At 36.2% G+C, this 17,250-nt stretch overlaps 1 protein-coding gene and 1 pseudogene across 2 annotated transcripts in view; one reads left to right on the top strand and one right to left on the bottom strand.

Moving 5' to 3' along the window:
- Positions 1-11,142, top strand: part of ERCC8 (ERCC excision repair 8, CSA ubiquitin ligase complex subunit) — a 41,136-nt gene extending 29,994 nt beyond the window's left edge. For both annotated transcript variants that reach the window (XM_016198739.2, XM_016198740.2), the window contains 3 exons: positions 2,003-2,200; positions 4,883-4,963; positions 10,197-11,142. In XM_016198739.2, the coding sequence (XP_016054225.1) occupies positions 2,003-2,200; positions 4,883-4,963; positions 10,197-10,265 (348 nt within the window). In that variant the 3' untranslated portion in view covers positions 10,266-11,142. The remainder of the gene's footprint in view (positions 1-2,002; positions 2,201-4,882; positions 4,964-10,196) is intronic.
- A 412-nt stretch (positions 11,143-11,554) lies between these two features.
- Positions 11,555-11,832, bottom strand: LOC107526322 (large ribosomal subunit protein eL43 pseudogene; annotated as a pseudogene).
- Positions 11,833-17,250: the final 5,418 nt, after the last annotated feature.

The following is a 17,250-nucleotide window of genomic DNA, read 5'->3' as shown; positions in this document are numbered from 1 at the left end:
GATTTACAAAGATTGATAGGACAGTAAATAACAAGATGGATTGAAGGGAGAATGTCTAAGGACAAAGATAAAAGTTAGTGGGCTGGTTCAGTATTCATACCTCATTCAGCACTTTCCAGTTCACATTTTGGAAGGAATATAGGTTTTTTAGCTAGGTACTCTGATAAATATGAATAAGACCCTCACAGTCTAGCAGTTCATAATTTTTCCAGGAGGAATAGAGAATCGCTAGATGAGGAGATGTGCAGTTTTTCACCACTACCCCTCCATGCCATTCAACAAACTGTTGCACAGGTAGGATCACAAGATGCAAATGAGAATGAATGTGATACTCTTAAGTATATCTAGGGGTTAATAAATCTAGGGACTTACTGAATACCTTTATAACCTCAGTGCTCTCATGCGCGTTATTTTAGTTGATTTTTCACAGTAACTGGTAAGTGATTTCCTTTGAACAGATTAGAAAAATGAAACTCAGAGGTTAAATAATTCATTACTCTTAAGGGGCAAAGAAAAAAAGGGGTGGGGAGTAGGGTGGGTTTAAAAAACCCAAATCTATTGACTATAAGTTTAATGTTTTGAAGTTTCACTCTACCACTGGGCAGTGGGATAGCTGAATGCATGTGCTCATTTCTGTCACATGTTAACTTGAAGGGTAGGTAAGCCAAGTGTGGTATCCCCTGATTACTAGCAAATACCCATTTGGGCCTTGGTGTTTGTACATACACACACATGATCCCACCCAACCTTTAGAAAAAAGGCAAATCACTTCAAACTCTAGTATTAGCCATAGTAAAGAGAAATTTTAGTGATCTGCATGCTCATAGTTCTCAAATTATTAGGCACCTGCCCTAAGCTGCTTATCTAAATTATCAACAGGAAGTAAATTTGACTGTCCAGTTCTTTAATCCAAAGCTTCTCAGACTTTGATGAGCCTACAGATCACCTAGGGATCACCTTGTTAAAATGAAGATTCCAAGTCAGTAGGATTGGGATAGGTCCTAGAATTCTGCATTTCTATCTGCTCAGGTGATGCTGATATTGTTGGGCTTGTACCTTTGGCATACAGTTGCAGAATTTTAATTTTTATACCAAATGCATAACTATTTATATGAAGCTGAAATTATAGTATACACACCATTTGTGTTCTATGGTTTTTATTCTTAGCTTTCATCCCTATTTTCTGCGTAATTTTCATAATTATCATTTTTAATTGCTATATAAACTATAGAATTAATATAACATTATTAGAAGTTTATCAATATTCTCAGTTATTTTGCTATTTGAGTTATTGCTGCATTGAATTCCTCTGGACATATAACTTTTTGCTGTTTAATTATTTCCCTAAGACAAATTCCCAGGAGTAATTACTAGGTCAGGGGATGAGAATATCATTGTTGTTTAATGGGTACAGAGTTTCAGTTTTACAAGATGAAAAGAGTTGTAGAGATCGATGGTGGTGATGGTTGCACAACTTAATGTCACTGAACTGTATGTACACTTAAATATGATTACAATGGCAAATTTTATGTTATCTCTACTTTACTGTAATTAAAATTAAAAGATTATCCCTCACCAAAAACTATCTTTGTATTTTGTTGCATAATAAACCATTTGGCCGTATAGGAGGAATGACCAAATTAAGTGCCACCAACATGTTTACCTCACTTGTACCCATATTGAGTGTTTTCTGGTTTCTTAAAATCTTTGCTAAGTAGTTGAAAATTACCATTTAAGGATGCCTTAATTTCCATTTTTATTTCTATCAAGGTTGAAATGTGGACATTTGCTTCTGTGGGGTTCTTTTACTATTTGTATTTCCCTCTTCTATGAAATGCACATTTGTGTCATTGGCCATTATTTATATTAGGACATTGGTCATTTTCTTTAGATATATAAGAACTCTTTTATAGTATATTCTAATATTTTAAGTAAATACTTCTAGTCTTTGTTGTCTTTCTAATTCCGATTTAAGAAGTAACTGTGATTTTACCTCCCACAGGTGAATTACGGAAAAATTTATAATGACAGTAGGAAAGGATTGAAATTCACCGTCTCCTGTGGCTGCAGTTCAGAATTTGTTTTTGTACCATATGGTAGCACCATTGCTGTTTATACAATTTACTCAGGAGAACAGATAATAATGCTTAAGGGACATTATAAAAGTGTTGATTGCTGTGTATTTCAGTCTAATTTCCAGGTAAGAATGATATGGAAGGGAATTTAAAATATTCAGGTAGCTAATTTGCCAGACTAGTTGTATATAAAAGAATAAATTGTAATTTCATTCTGAGGAATTATACTTTTAATCCACATTTGAGTTAGGGTTCATTTAATAAAGGATAATACAGGATAGATTTTTAGATGGTATAGGATGAATATATGAATCAATATATAATACTCAACAACAACTTAAGTGAGGTAAATTCTTTCTTTTGCATATGGGCTCCATTTATTTAGCTGTTGAAAACCTATGGCACATTAAAATAATTTCTTGCAAACAATCTTTTGGGAAAAATAGAATCTATGTGTATAATCTTAAAATACTTTGTGTATCTTGATTTATATATGTGTAAGTCTGTGTAAATTTTTGTTTATCTCTTCCTTGTTTTCTGCCAATGGCTAATAAGTTTGCATTTGAGTTAATGCAACTTACGTAATTTCTTAAATACATACCTAAAGCTATTGGTTTAACATCCTAATCTTTCTATTTCATCTCACCATGGAGCAGATTGTTTTTTTAGAGAATATGTGCACAAATTATTTCATGTACGCCTTTAAATGAGTCTCTAATAGCAGGACTTTTACAGAAAAGGAAAATGAGGCTCATGAAAGGTAAATACTGATAGAATGGAAAGTATGGATATTAAAGCTAAGAGTGACTTTAAGTGCCACTTGATGAAGCTTTTCTGTATTCATTTATTAATACTGATTACTGAATTTGTGCTTGACACTCTGCTGTAAGATATATAGGGCTGATTTTTCAGCCAGCATGCATCAGTATGGCAATATCCATTATTAAAATATTCAAATACATATCCTACAGTTTTTTAAGTAATTGTTGCACCAAGCCCCCTGAGTGACCTCCAGCTTCACCCTCTCCCCTGGGGCCTCCTAGACCTCACCTCAACCCAACAACTAAAAGGGACCTTCAAGACCCTGCTTCTACTTTATGGCCAGTATCTCTTCTGATTGGTCAGTGTGCTGGTATACTAATTGTTAAATATTTTTAGTGTTATTTCTGGGAGAAGAAAACTAAAGCCACCAGAGAGTTGCCATGACTTGTCTCAAATTTGCAAGTAGTTATTGACAGAATGATTATTCATTCAAAGAAATTCTTAGAATACTACACCTCTTTTATTGTTTAGAGACACTTAGAGACACAGCAAGATTTTAACCCAGATACTCTGACTATTAATTATTGCTTTCCAATGCATCAGAGCTTCCTAGCAGTTGCGCCTAGAATGTTTAAAAGTGTGCCAAGATATTGATTCCCCTCCATCCCTGGAATAGTTGGGGTAAGCCTGGGACAGCCAGAAACCTCGGGCCAATTGCCTCCTGACAAATGCCATTTCTATATGTGCTATGTACTCAAATTTGAATCCCTGAATTATATCAGAAAGCTTCCAACTCTTATCCCATTCCATCTATTATAATTTCTGGAAAAGGACAATAATTATAAATCTCAAAAGTAAAAGAGGGTAGCACTTTTGCATCCATTTAGCAGTAGAAATCTTTTCCAAATTAAATATTATGCAAAACTCACTATCTGAAACAAAACTGATATTTAGAGTAATTATTATCATAGTATAAAATACAAGATATACCCAACATCAAAATAAATAATGATAATAATGGACCCATTGGCTGAAATAAGGAACCACAAATCCATTCTGGTGTAAGTAAAAATAAGAGATTGAAAATCTGATGAAGAATAGGATATTTACATATCTCAAAGTACCACACTACAAAATATTAATTAAAAAGGTAAAATGAGTAGTTTACCTTGAAAGAGCCTGGCATGCTGTACCTTAATCAAGTGATCAAGTTAATATCCTAATTGTGGGACATTACTTCTGTGATATTCCTGGCAAAGGTACATCACCAGAATTTAGTTATGAGGAAATGTAAGACAAAAATTAAGTAACTTGCTACAAAATAACTGGTGTCTGTCTTCAAAATTGTCAAAGGGTCCAGTTCAAAATCACGTGCTGCCTAGCCCGTGTTCCTCAGTGATTGAGGGTTGGCCCAGGAACCAAGAGGTCACTGGTTGGTTTCCAGACCAGGGCTCACACCCGGGCTTCGGGCTTAATTCCCAGTAGGGGACGTGCAGGAGGCAACTGATCGATGTCTCTCTCATTCGTGTTTCTGTCTCTCTATCCCTCTCCCTTCCTCTCTGTCTGAAATCAATAAAAACATATTTTTAAAAAATCTCGTGCTGCCCTTAGTTTTCATGTCTCTACTTTCCTTCTGTCTGGAACAGTTCTTCAGTCTCTCCTTGGCATTAACTTTTAAACTCAGTTTTTGACAAAGGACAAACTTCCATTTTTTTTCTTTCTCTACTTTGATACTTGAAATAAATGAATACTATGACTGATAAGAATGAAAAAAAAAACACACTAGGATGTTGAGTGTTTTGTAAATTTTTCATGTTAGCAAGCTCTGAGGTATCATGATACTGTTTTTAAATATAAAACAAAGCTTTACTACATCAACAAGTTTTAAAAGGGCACAAGTCCAGTTTCTTTGGAGTAGAATTAGAATTAATCTAATTGATATAACCTCAGAATTAATCATTTAAAAATTAATGTAATTTGTTTCAGTTTGGTGCCAACTTCAAATTAATTAACCCACAATCACATCTTCACTTTCTTTGTTATAGGAACTTTATAGTGGTAGCAGAGACTGCAATATTCTTGCTTGGGTACCATCCTTATATGAACCAGTTCCTGATGATGCTGAGGTAAATATTATTTGTATAGATTGGACAGTGACTTCTAAATTGTAAAGAAAAGTTTATTAATTTACTTTATGTGGAAGAAACTTTTAAAACATTTCTTTCTATTTTCTGATTTTAAAAATAATTTGCCTGTTATAAGACGTTTAGAAAATCCAGAAAAACATTAAAAGAAGAACAAATTCTTAAAGCTGAATTAATTACTATTTACATTTTAATTCACTACTTTTTTTCTATGCATATGTGTGTTTTTTAACACACTTAATACCATGCTTGGAGATACAACTTGGCATCCTACTTTTCTCACTTAATATTGTACAATAAACTTCTTTCATGTTGTTAATAACTACTGTTCTTAATAATATAGCATTCTGTCATTTATATACCATAATTTACTTAAATATTTACTAATTTGGAAACATTTCTTTTGATCATTATTAACAAATCCAAGTAAATATCTGTTCATAGGTTGTTTATATTTTTGATTACTTCTTTGGATAGAATGGATGACATTTCTAAGGCTCTTTATTCACACTGTCAAATTTTTACCAATTTACGTTGCTGCCAGCAAGCAGTCTGCTAGTTCCTGTCTTAGAGCATAAATTGGTATAAATATGACAGCATGAATATAAAGCCTTAAAAATGTGACAAGTAAACAAAGATGAATCCCTGGTCTTAAGTAGTAGACTGTATTTTTTTTAATTTTTATGTCAGGCTATCTGGAGGTGATATCTTTCGTACCAAAGGTGGTTTTACCAAGCACTATTAATCATCTCCATTTATTGTAATTTCTGCAATATAAAAAGACTAATGTCTAAAAACCAATATTTTTATTTTATTTATTTATTTTTTTAAATTTTTTAATATATCTTTATTGATTTCAGAGAAAGGAAAGGAGAGGGAGAGAGAGAGATAGAAACATCAATGATGAGAGAGTCATTGATCGGCTGCAGCCCGCAACCCGGGCATGTGCCCTGACCGGGAATCAAACCCTGATCGCCTGGATCCTAGGTCGATGCTTAACCACTGAGCCACGCCCAGCCCAGCAAAAAACCAATATTTATATGTGTAATTTTTTAAAGTTGGAAATATAAATGATGTAGTTAGAAACACCTTAAGTTAATCTTACCCAGGTCAGAGTTAAAGTAAAACATCTTAAATGGAGATGGAAGAAAGTCATTGAGAGCAAGTTTGGAATTCTAAAAACATTTTTCATATATTTAGTTCCTTTATGGAAACAGAGCTTTGTTTCCATGGAAATGAATTTTTATGGGAGTAATTGATAGCATTTAGCAGCTATTGACAAAATATATTTCATACCTAAATTTGCAACTGATATGGTTACTGCAGTGTAAAGTCTGTGAATTGTTTTCTTTTGGCCTTAATCTAAATGAAAGAGAGAGAAAAACACACACAATGACAAATCTTCAAGCAGCCGGCCAAACACTGTATAAATACTTCCAGATTTCCTCACATGTCTAATTTGGTTTATTATGGCTTTGATTAGTTTTAGTGCACAGCAGCTTTAAATGACTGAATATTCTGTAGAAAGATTAATGTGGTCAAATAGTTTGGTTCAGCCATTTATTTTGCATTGTTATTTAATTACTGTGTCCTGCTGTTTGGGAATCGCTACATTAAATCCAAGTTATACTAGTATAGGTCCTGTTAGGAAGTATAACAATTATTTACCAAGTGAAAATAAAAGTAAATCTGTGACTATGTTTGGAAAAGGGATATTAGAAGAAAATTAAAATTCCTAATTTCTATATAAAGGTAGCATGTGATTCTGATGGTTTGTTTCCTTTTTACATAGTTAGTGATAGTTTGAACTCATCTAGAGGAGTTTTTGTATAGGAGAAATTAACCTGAACAAGTAGAAAAGCAAATAGAGATACACAAGTTAGCTTTGTTTTTGTTTTAGATTTGGAGCTATAAAACCTTATCTTTTAAAATATACTGTTTTACTTTAGATAGCAATCATTCTCATTATTTTCACAAAATTTTCGTTTGAAAGATGTCTGTGAATGTAGGTAGAGCATGAATGTGATTGTGATGCAGATCCCAGTACAGAAGTCCCTCTACACAAGACCCTGTTCGTTACATGTATATTTACTGTTTAACTCATTTTTAAAAGTTTTTCATCTCAACTATCAAATAAATGACTCCTGCAGTTTCCCAGAGAGGCGACATAACATAGAACAAAACACACATACACACACACAGTTAGTCTTTAGTTTCAGGTAAACTAAGTAATAATAAAGCTGGTAGGTAACTGGGTTTGAATCCCAGTTTTTCCATTAATTAGTGGCCTGGACAAGTTTATATCTCCAAATATTAGAATCATCATAGCAAAATTGTTCTTAGGTCCCTTTCAGGTCCACCCTTAGGTGAGATTTACTTATTCATCAACAAGATATAATCACTTATGGGTGTTTCTTCCGAAATCCAAGATAGAGGAGGAATTTAGTTCTGCCATAAGAAACTGATGGGTATTAGGTAATAGGAACAGGTTTTATGGTGTTGAAGCATAAATCCTGTTATTTAATTGGCAGGCTGTTTTATTATATCTGAGGAATCTGCCTTCCTTTTGCCCCCTCTTCCTAAAATAGTCTTGGTCAGGGCAAGCCTATATAACTCTTGATCAGTTTTTCCTTTCTGCGATCTGTAGGTCAGCTACATACAGTTTAAATCTGACCTCTCACCAGGAATCTTACTTTGAGTCACAAAATACAGAGCTGTTTTATTTATCATTTGTGTAGGTGTATAATCACTTGCTGACATAAACAACCCTATATTCTACCTATGGAGACTTACCAGTAATTACCATTAAGAAATTTAGAATTTATCAAGATGTATATGTGGTAGATGTTTGGTTTTTTCCTTTCTTCCCATTTTTTGAACCTGGACTAGATCCCCTCTAAACTCGTGCTTCCCTATCTCCATGACATTCACAACTACCTGTCGGTAGAACAGGCAGCTTAGTAAAGTAGAAATGTTCAAGCATAGAAAGGATGTCCACTAGGAGGAGATGTTGTAGAGAAAACTGTTGGTAGTTACACTTGATCAGTGGGTCTCAATAATATGTTTATCACATCCATACATATTTTTAATGCAGCTTTTAACGATAAGTATGATGTTTTACTTGTGATTTTTAACAATAAAATATACTTCTTATAATACTGTAATGAATATATATTGTTATCCTTTGCTACTATAAACAGTAAAATTTATATACAACTACATTTTGATTTTCACTTAATTATTTTTGTTTCTTTGCTCACCATAGCAAAAATAACTTATAGTAAAATATAGTTTTACTTCTCTGCTGAATCTCCAAATGAAATTTAAATGTTTAATAGGTTATATAGTGGGCTTCCATAGTGGAATTTGGTTGGAGGCATGAGCTTTGTATGGTTTATCCACCCAGGGACATTTTTGGTAGATATGTAAGCAGAGGTAAAGGCTTTCATAGATAGAATGGGGAAGAGGAGTCACCTAGCCCTTAAGGACAATGCATCTTTGAATAAACTCTCACTAAATAACTTAGTAGTTAAATTATAAACCCAGAAAGATAGGAAGTTCAGTAAACATTTGAATGAAGAAATAAATGAATAGACTTCAGTACTCTTGCAAACCCAGGGACTGCTGCTAGAAATAAGTGTATAGTTAGCTGAAATTTGGTAGTAGTTTGGTATCTGGATATTTGGGGTATATTGGAATTTTGTTTGTACAATAAAGTGATGATAGTCAACATTAGATTTACTAATAGTGACAATAGCCAACATTAGGTTAGTTATAGACTGATCTGTAGCTTTAACAGCTATAAAGAATACCTAAGTTAATACATTGTTTTACAGCTCTCCTGGCTAATACTTAGGGTACTTACTGGAATACCTACTTTTTCTACCGTTATCATTGTTTGAATTATAAGATTATAAGTTGTCATGGTCATCAAAAAGGAAATGAACATTCTCAGACATGCAGTAGGGGTTACCCTTATCATAAAATATTGCTGTATGTTGTAAAAGGCAACATCTGTAAGATAACTTAAGAGTAGTCTTGGTGCTAAAATGTTATTGGATTTGGGGTCTTGTAGTAAATATAAAAGCTGCAGAATGAGCAGCAAACCTGGCTCATGATGCCTAGACCCACAAACAGGCGAGACTGCCTCAAAGCCCTTTCATCATGGGCCAGAGTACGAAGGTGGCCATTTAAAATGTTTCCCAGAAAAGTGAATTCATTTAAAATACCACACATAATGAAAATTCCTCTAGTTGCTGATTGTCTTTATTAGGTACAACTCTAAAGTTGTAAGAATACTGTGATGTTTTGTTGTTTTAAATAAACATCATCCAAATGTATGTTATCTTTCCAAGAAATCTCCCAGGGAAACCTGTGTGCTAATGACAAACATGTTACCATTTCTGACACATTTTGCATTGCTTCTGAACTGCTTTAAATAAATAGCCCGGCCGGCATGGCTCAGTGGTTGCACATCGATCTATGATCCAGGGGATCTTGGTTTGATTCCCAGTCAGGGCACATGCTTGGGTTGGTTGTGGGCTCAATCCCCAGCAGGGGGCATGCAGAAGGCAGCCAATCACAGACTCATCACTGATGTTTCTATCTCTCTCTCCCTCTCCCTTCCTCTCTCTGAAATCAATAAAGACATATTTAAAAATAAATAAATAAACCTCATGACTTAATAACCTAAATTACTTTTGAACCAAAAATGGTATTACTCAGTTTGATGAATACCTTATTCCTCATACATGGATATTTACTTATTTATAAAAGTCAGGTCCATCCAACCAATAAAAAGTTGTCAAGTCATACTATAGACCTGAGTACAGTCTTAGCTACATGGATGTAATTTATTACCTTCTCCAGGTAATTCCAAAGAGTTGCAGAAATGCATTAAGCAATAGCATCATGGTGTGTGCATGTGTGTGTTTGTGTGCGCACACGCTCTCATGAGCTCACATGTATGTATGTGTTGTGAGGTAACTGCTTCGAGGGAAACAGATAATTTGGATAAATTTTAAAACTCTATTTAAAATGAAATTACATTATATTGTGTGTGTGGCATTTCTTATATTACTTTTGTTTTGTAATTAACAATTATATGGTTTCTTACAAAATATCTAATTGTTTTTCATCTGATATATTTCATAACTATATTTTGAACCTAAAATCGTGAGGTAGACTAATCGAATCTTCTTTTCCCCCCTTTTAGACTACAACCAGATCACAGTTAAATCCAGCATTTGAAGATGCCTGGAGCAGCAGTGATGAGGAAGGATGATTGTCAAGCTTAAGTACCTTTGTGTCTCTTTTGATGAAATATTTTAAATGAGACTTTTCTTTTTAAACTGTTCAGTAACAGTTAAATTAGCCCTGAATTTAGGTGATTTTTCTCCCCACATTTTAAAATGAGATTCATATTTGCATGAAATCCTAAAACAGACTTTTATATTATATTTAATCAAAACATGCCTCTTGATCCCAGTTGCTATTACCAGGGGCAGCCCCTATTGCTGTAGTACAAGCAGACAAGTCATGGTGCCCCATGTGGAACTTTGAACAGCCTGTGAGCTATAAGGTGCTGTCTCAGGATGAGTAATGCTGGTGAACAGCACTGACCTTCTCCAACTGGCTACACCATCAGCCTGTTCATTTTGACTTTCAAGGACAATTTTACTGAGGATGATTATATTAAAAATAATAGTTGAAAAGTTAGCATAAAAAATGTTTTATTCTTTCTTATTTGTGTATTCAGTTTTTGCAGTGATTTCATTTAGTTGACTTGTCTATCTTTATGTTAACTATTTTTGGATTCATTTCCTCCGACAATCCAAAAAGTACGTCACAGGAATTTTTTAACTTGGGGAAAATCCCTTGTTTTCTTTATTTTATTTTTATTTTTTATTTTTTAATTTATCTTTATTGTTGAAAGTATTACAGATGTCCCCTTCCCCCCCCCATTGACCCCTCCTACCCCACATCCACAACTTTATTTTAATGCATCAGATGGCAGCTTGTACTCATACTTGAACTTCCTTTCTCTGAATCTTGTTAAGATGTGACCAAATCCTACTTCATTCATCAAGGCAAAAAATGTCCTGACAGGGAATCTGACTTAAACATGAAATGTTGTCATAAAATTTCTATTTTACTGTCTACTCTTCTTGTGTCAACCCATAAGTTATTATCATGAATCTAATCTTATACTTCCTGATTCTTATCAGCAGGAGACTTGTAAAAGAAGTTTTTGTGAGCTTGAGTACCAAGTATATGGTTGTTGAGTTTTTAAATGTGTAAGTGTTAGGCCTAATATCACACCTTCTGGACAAATGTTTTGTATACATTTACTTTACGTTGATTTTCTTAAGCTCTTACCATTTTATTCTCATCTGCCTCCCTTTTGTGATGCTTAGGACTTTTGAGAATGCTATTGAAATTGGAATTTTTTTTTAATTTTAAGAAAAAAGAAGTCTTCCTCCAAACTACAAATAACTATATTGCTTCTTTTTTTTTTTTAACTTAAATTAACCCATTTATTATACACTAGCAGTGTTTCAAATTGTGGAGCTTCTACTGGTCTTTCAGTTCCTTCAGTCTTCTGATGGTGGACTTCACTGTGACCGTGGAAGTGGGGTTGTGGGTTCAGGTACCACCAGCTACCATTTTCACGTAGGAACCGTAGTGCCAGACCCCACAGCTCGTCTCTTCATCTTAGTTTTACCATAGAAGGAGCAAGTGTACTTGGTGTGCTGGCTGATTTCAACTTTCTTCACCATTTTCCTGAGGGAGGCACCATAACAGGTCCTGTATTTACTGATGATTCCAACCTTCCTAGTGCATTTAGCCATGTCCCTGCAAACTAGGTCGGAACCCAAGAGAGTGTATTGCTTCTTTCTAGTTATATAAATGCAGTCTGTTCTCCATATCTGTGGGTTTCACATTGGCAGATTCAACCAACTGTGAATAAAAAATATTCCAAAAAAACTTTACATTGTTGCTAACATGTACTACCTAGTTAGGCCTATGATGGTTGTGTCTGTACTGAACACATACAGAGGTCTTTTTATTGTCATTATTCCCTAAATAATACATTATAACAACTATTTTTTTTAAAATATATCTTTATTGATTTCAGAGAGAGGAAAGGAGAGGGAGAGAGAGAGATAGGAACATCAATGATGAGAAAGTCATTGATCGAGCCCGCAACCTGGGCATGTGCCCTGACCAGGAATCGAACCCCGATCGCCTGGATCCTAGGTCGATGCTCAACCGCTGAGCCACGCCCGGCCGGGCCATTATAACAATTATTTACATAGCACTTACATTGTATTAGATAGCAAAAGTAATCTAGAGATGATTTAAAGTATATGGGAGGATGTGTGTACTATGCCATTTTATGGAAGGGTCTTGAGTATCCTTAGATTTTCGTATTTATGGGGGGTCCTGGAACCAATCCCCTGTGGATACCAAGGGACAACTGTATACATGTGCACTGTAAAAATTCAAGCAACATAGAAACTTACAAAAGACATGTAATGGTCATGTAGAAATATACTACCGTGAGGTAACCACTACTAACATTTTGGTGGCATTCTTCCAAGCCTCTCTTTGTGACACACTTAATTATACATAATGGGATGTTCAACATGCTGTTACTATCATGGGAACCCCTCTCCTCCCACATCAGCACCTCACTCCCCATCCCTTACTCCTTCTGCCATAACCCAAGCTATTAACCAAGTATGTGTTCTTTCACATTATAATTCTATATGGACCTATGTAGACATAGATGGGAAAATATTTTATTTTGCAAAAATGGCCTATACGCAGTTCTGTCTTTTTTTCTTTCAGTTATACCTCATAGAAATCCCTCTGTATCTTTTTGTATAACTAAGTGCATTGGCTCTATTTTCCGTATTCTTGACACTCTGGGACCTTTGGTACCTTGATCCTGGGGACACTGTCCCTCCCACGACTAGCTAATTCCTAGAGGACTCCCCTTTGACATACAAAGCAACCAATCCAGAGTCCACACTCCAAACTCTCACACTCCAAGCCAGTATTCCTCTTTGCTCTAAATCACCCCAGGGCCACGTATCAGACAACTAGGGACTGTCCTTATAGCCCAGAGTCTACCAAAATTATTCAAATTATCCAACCCTAAATGTACCTACCCTGTCTCACCCCTTTTCATTCAGTTGATATTCATCTAGCCTTACTGACAATATATATCAATGAACCTATTACAAAGGTAGTGATCACCTGTAACTTCTCTGCAATGCCTTTTACATTTTACAATTTTCCTTCCACGGTGCCTTTGCTAATGGGTACTTGTGTCCTGCCATATTTCAAAAGACACTTAGCCAGTTGTTTACCTCAAGTTGATCCCAGTTTTAACTGAAGTCATGCATGGTACACTCATGAAATGCATAGTTTTAAAAAATATATAGAAACAGCCCTGGCCAGAGTGGCTAAGTGGTTAGAGCGTCGGCCTGCACACTGAAGGGTCTCTGGTTCAATTCCCAGTCAAGGGCAGGTACCTGGGTTGTGGGTTCACTCCCTGCCCCCCCCCCACTCCCTCACCTCTCCCCCTCTCCAGTCAGAGTAGGTGCTGGAGCAAGCCAGTTGATGTGAGAGATGTGTCTCTCTCACATCGATTCTCTCTCTCCTCGCCCCTCTCTCCCTCTGATCCACACTCTGAAAAGCAATGGAAAAAATATCCTCAGGTGAGAAGTACAAAACATACATATATATAAACAATAAATGCACATGTTTTATTAACATAGCCCTAAGCCTGTTTAACAGTAAGGCTGAAAATAGCATCATAGATGCTTTTATACTTTCTACCAAGCTTTTTCTTTACAATTAATTAAGAAAACAGTTCAAATACAGGAAGTACACTTCTTTTACTGTGATCTAGTTGTTTTCTATTTTTATTTTTTACATTTTTTTTTAAGTGGGCAATGTAAAAGTAGAAAAAGCTAAAGGAAATATATTTATCAACAACCCTGTTGTGACCTCTCTTAATTTTCTGTGTGTGGGAATCTACAGATGCCTTGTGTTCTCCTGTCTAACCCACTCCTGTTATCCCATGGGGTACTCAGAAACTTCATGGTCATGGGTTAGTATAGCTCTCCTAGTCTGTGCTTTCTCAGGGCTTGCAAAGAAATGAATGTTAGAATCCTAACCTGGTTTGTTACTTGTCACTAAAAATACAAGTTAGGCAATGTTTAAGACCAAGCTCCTCAAGCTCCTCTTTTTTCTTTCTTTCTTTTTTTATTCCTTGACATCCTGCCAATGGTTATTTAATAGGGCTGCAACCTTAGGCCTGGCCAGTGGCTTTGTTTCCTTGGCATTCACTGGTGGTCAACTGTTGAAGACAAAAAATGTTTGGCTCAAGTGGCTTCTCTTTTGTTCATCTCATTGTTTGTGGTTGGAGTTGGCCACAGCACAAAATTAGCCCGTTAACACCTTCCTGTTCAGACAACTGGAGCGCTGCTTCTCAGGTGGCTCCCACTGCCTAGCTTCCCCTCACTCCATCATCCCATCCATTGTGTTGCTCTGTATAGTTTCTATGTAAATATAGAAAATACTTTAGCCCAACTGTTGAAGTTGGGCCAGAATGAGGAAATAATAGTCCTTAATAGGTCTTTGAGAATTGAGTTAACTCTTTCAAAAATTGTACTGTTTTAGTGTTTTTATATATATTATATATGCACAAACCAATTTCCTATATCCATCCAAAAAAATCTCTTTGACCTGGCACCACATCTGTTGACATGTCTCCTGTGGTTCAAACCATGGTAGTACATCCATTTCACATTTTACTGCATTCATGACGTTCTCTTTTTTAAATTAAATATGATTCCGATTGAATTATGAAGTAAACATGTTGTGTGACTTGTGCAAACTGCAACCATGGGTTTAAGTTTTGTAAAACAAGTCCAGCGTCAGTACCAACTTGCTGGATCACCTCCTGCAGTCCTGTTTACTCCGCACACAAATAATTTCCTGATATGCCCATTACCAGCACGATCTCCAAAAGCTATACAAACACTTAAAACCTTTTGGACGCTACAGATGACTATAGTTAATTGAGTGGTGTTTGTATATTTTATATGTGTACTCTCATTGGCTGGGGGAGGGGAGAATATAAATGATTTAACCATTTCATGCAATTTTGTGCTGTAAGCCCCTTCGGCCTAGCTTCAGCATGTTAAGGAATATTATACCTGTTGATACTCAGATCTGAAAATGTTAGTCTCTGTTCAGGAAACAATATCTGCTGCAATCAACCTTTTTGTAATCCCATCATTGGCAAAAGGTTTTCATGCCAAGAAAAATTTTACTTAACACATTTTACAACATTACCACTGCTGTAATTCCAGTCCTTGTTTTCAGTCCATTAAGTTTTTCATTTAGTTAATTTATCATTATGTGTCTTTGCTATTCTAGTCATAATTCTTACTGTGGCTACTTTCATAATAGCTTCTTAAGTCAAGTACATTTAGTACGATGTGCACTAAGAGTGGCTGTGCAGTATTAGTCATGTAGGAATAGCCTCTTCCACAATGACATAGGCTCCTCCACTTCTCCTGAAACACATGGCTATGTCTGTCTTTCATTTTTGATGTAAAGAAAAACTATGATAGGATGATAACTGGCAACTCCCAGTCAACATTAGGTAGTGGTGGGAATTATGATAAACCTAAAAACACCTGCCCAATGGGAGCAGTTTTTATGAATTAGGATTAGGATTATCTGATTACCCAAGGTCACTTAAATAAAATATAAATGCATTTTCTTTCACCTTTCCTTTTTTTTTTTTGTTAATCCTCACCTGAGGATATTTTTTCCACTGATGATTAGAGAGAGGGGAAGGGAGGGAGTGGGGGGGGAGAGAAACATTGATGTGAGAGACACAATTGATTAGTTGCCTTGCACTTGCCCGAACCCAGGCTGGGGAACGAATCTGCAACCCAGGTACATGCCCTTGACTGGGAATCGAACCCTGGACAACTTTGGGCCAATGCTTTACCACTGAGCCACACCTGCCAGGGCATAAATGCATTTCTTTTGATAAAAGTCCAAGGAGGCATTCCTCGGCCGGTATGCTGGTTCCAAGATCATCAAGAAACTAGGCACTTTCTATCTTACTACTCTCACACCCTCTATTAGCATCATCCAGGCTTCTATCTTCACACAAGGTACTGGCTATGACCAACTGGAACTTGTCACCTAAGTCTACAGGGTAAATCTGAATGTTTACATCCAAGACAAGGTCCATCATGAAAGATTCATTCTCACAGTGCAGTTAAGATACTCAGCCAAACTTCATAAAAGTTGGGGACAGTCCCTATGTTTCTGAAAAAGGAACACTCAGCAGGCTGGTGGGTAAGATCCAAGTTGTCCAGCTAGAGAAACAGCAAGTTGTCAAATGACTTGCCACATTTATTTGTGATATTTTAAAGATGCAATAAAAGCCATGTGTTGATTTGGGGGGGGGATTCTCAAACAGGATAACCACCACAGTGAAAAGGCCTTGAGAGCAGCAGGGGCTGAGCTCGCGACCACGACAAGAGGTACACACACCACCTCTCATGGAGAAAAGCTCTCAGTCCTCCTCTTAGTACATGGTGACTCTCTCCTTCCAGCTGCTCATGGCAAACACCCTGAAGTCATTCTTCATTTCTTTTTTCCTCCCTCACACCCCGCATCAGATCCTTGGGAGATCCTGTTGATAGTACCCTCAGAATATATTTTAAAAACCTGGTTATCTTCACAACTACTAATCTGGTCAAGCCACTTTTATCTCTCATCCAGATTTTGTTAGACCCTCCTAATCATTTCTGCCTCTGCGATCTCAACCCCCACCCCCAGTGTATTCTCAAAAACGTTGCAAGGGTACTCCTTTTTAAAATTTCAGTCGGATGACGTCATTTTTCAAAATACTTCCCTTACCCCTTTGACCTTACTTATTACTATCCTCAGTCCACTCTGGCCGCCTTGCTGTGCTGTGAACATGGACATCTAGGCATGCCCCAGGGCCTTTAGCCATGCTTTTTCCACTGACAGCAGTGCTATAAACCAGATGGCATAAAGGCTGGCCACATCACTGCTTTAAAATTTTGGCTGAATGCTTCCTTCCATTGTGGTCTTCCCTAACCACCTCAACACTGCAGCTCCCCACTTCCAAAGCCCCTATCTCTTCTTCACTGTTCTTTGCAGCCCTGATCATAACATGAACACTGCATATTGCCTACTCA

Source organism: Miniopterus natalensis, chromosome 3 (assembly GCF_054644295.1).
Source record: "Miniopterus natalensis isolate mMinNat1 chromosome 3, mMinNat1.hap1, whole genome shotgun sequence".
Taxonomy (NCBI): domain Eukaryota; kingdom Metazoa; phylum Chordata; class Mammalia; order Chiroptera; family Miniopteridae; genus Miniopterus; species Miniopterus natalensis.
Note: the sequence above shows the minus strand (reverse complement) of the source record. Positions and strands in the feature narration are given on the sequence as shown.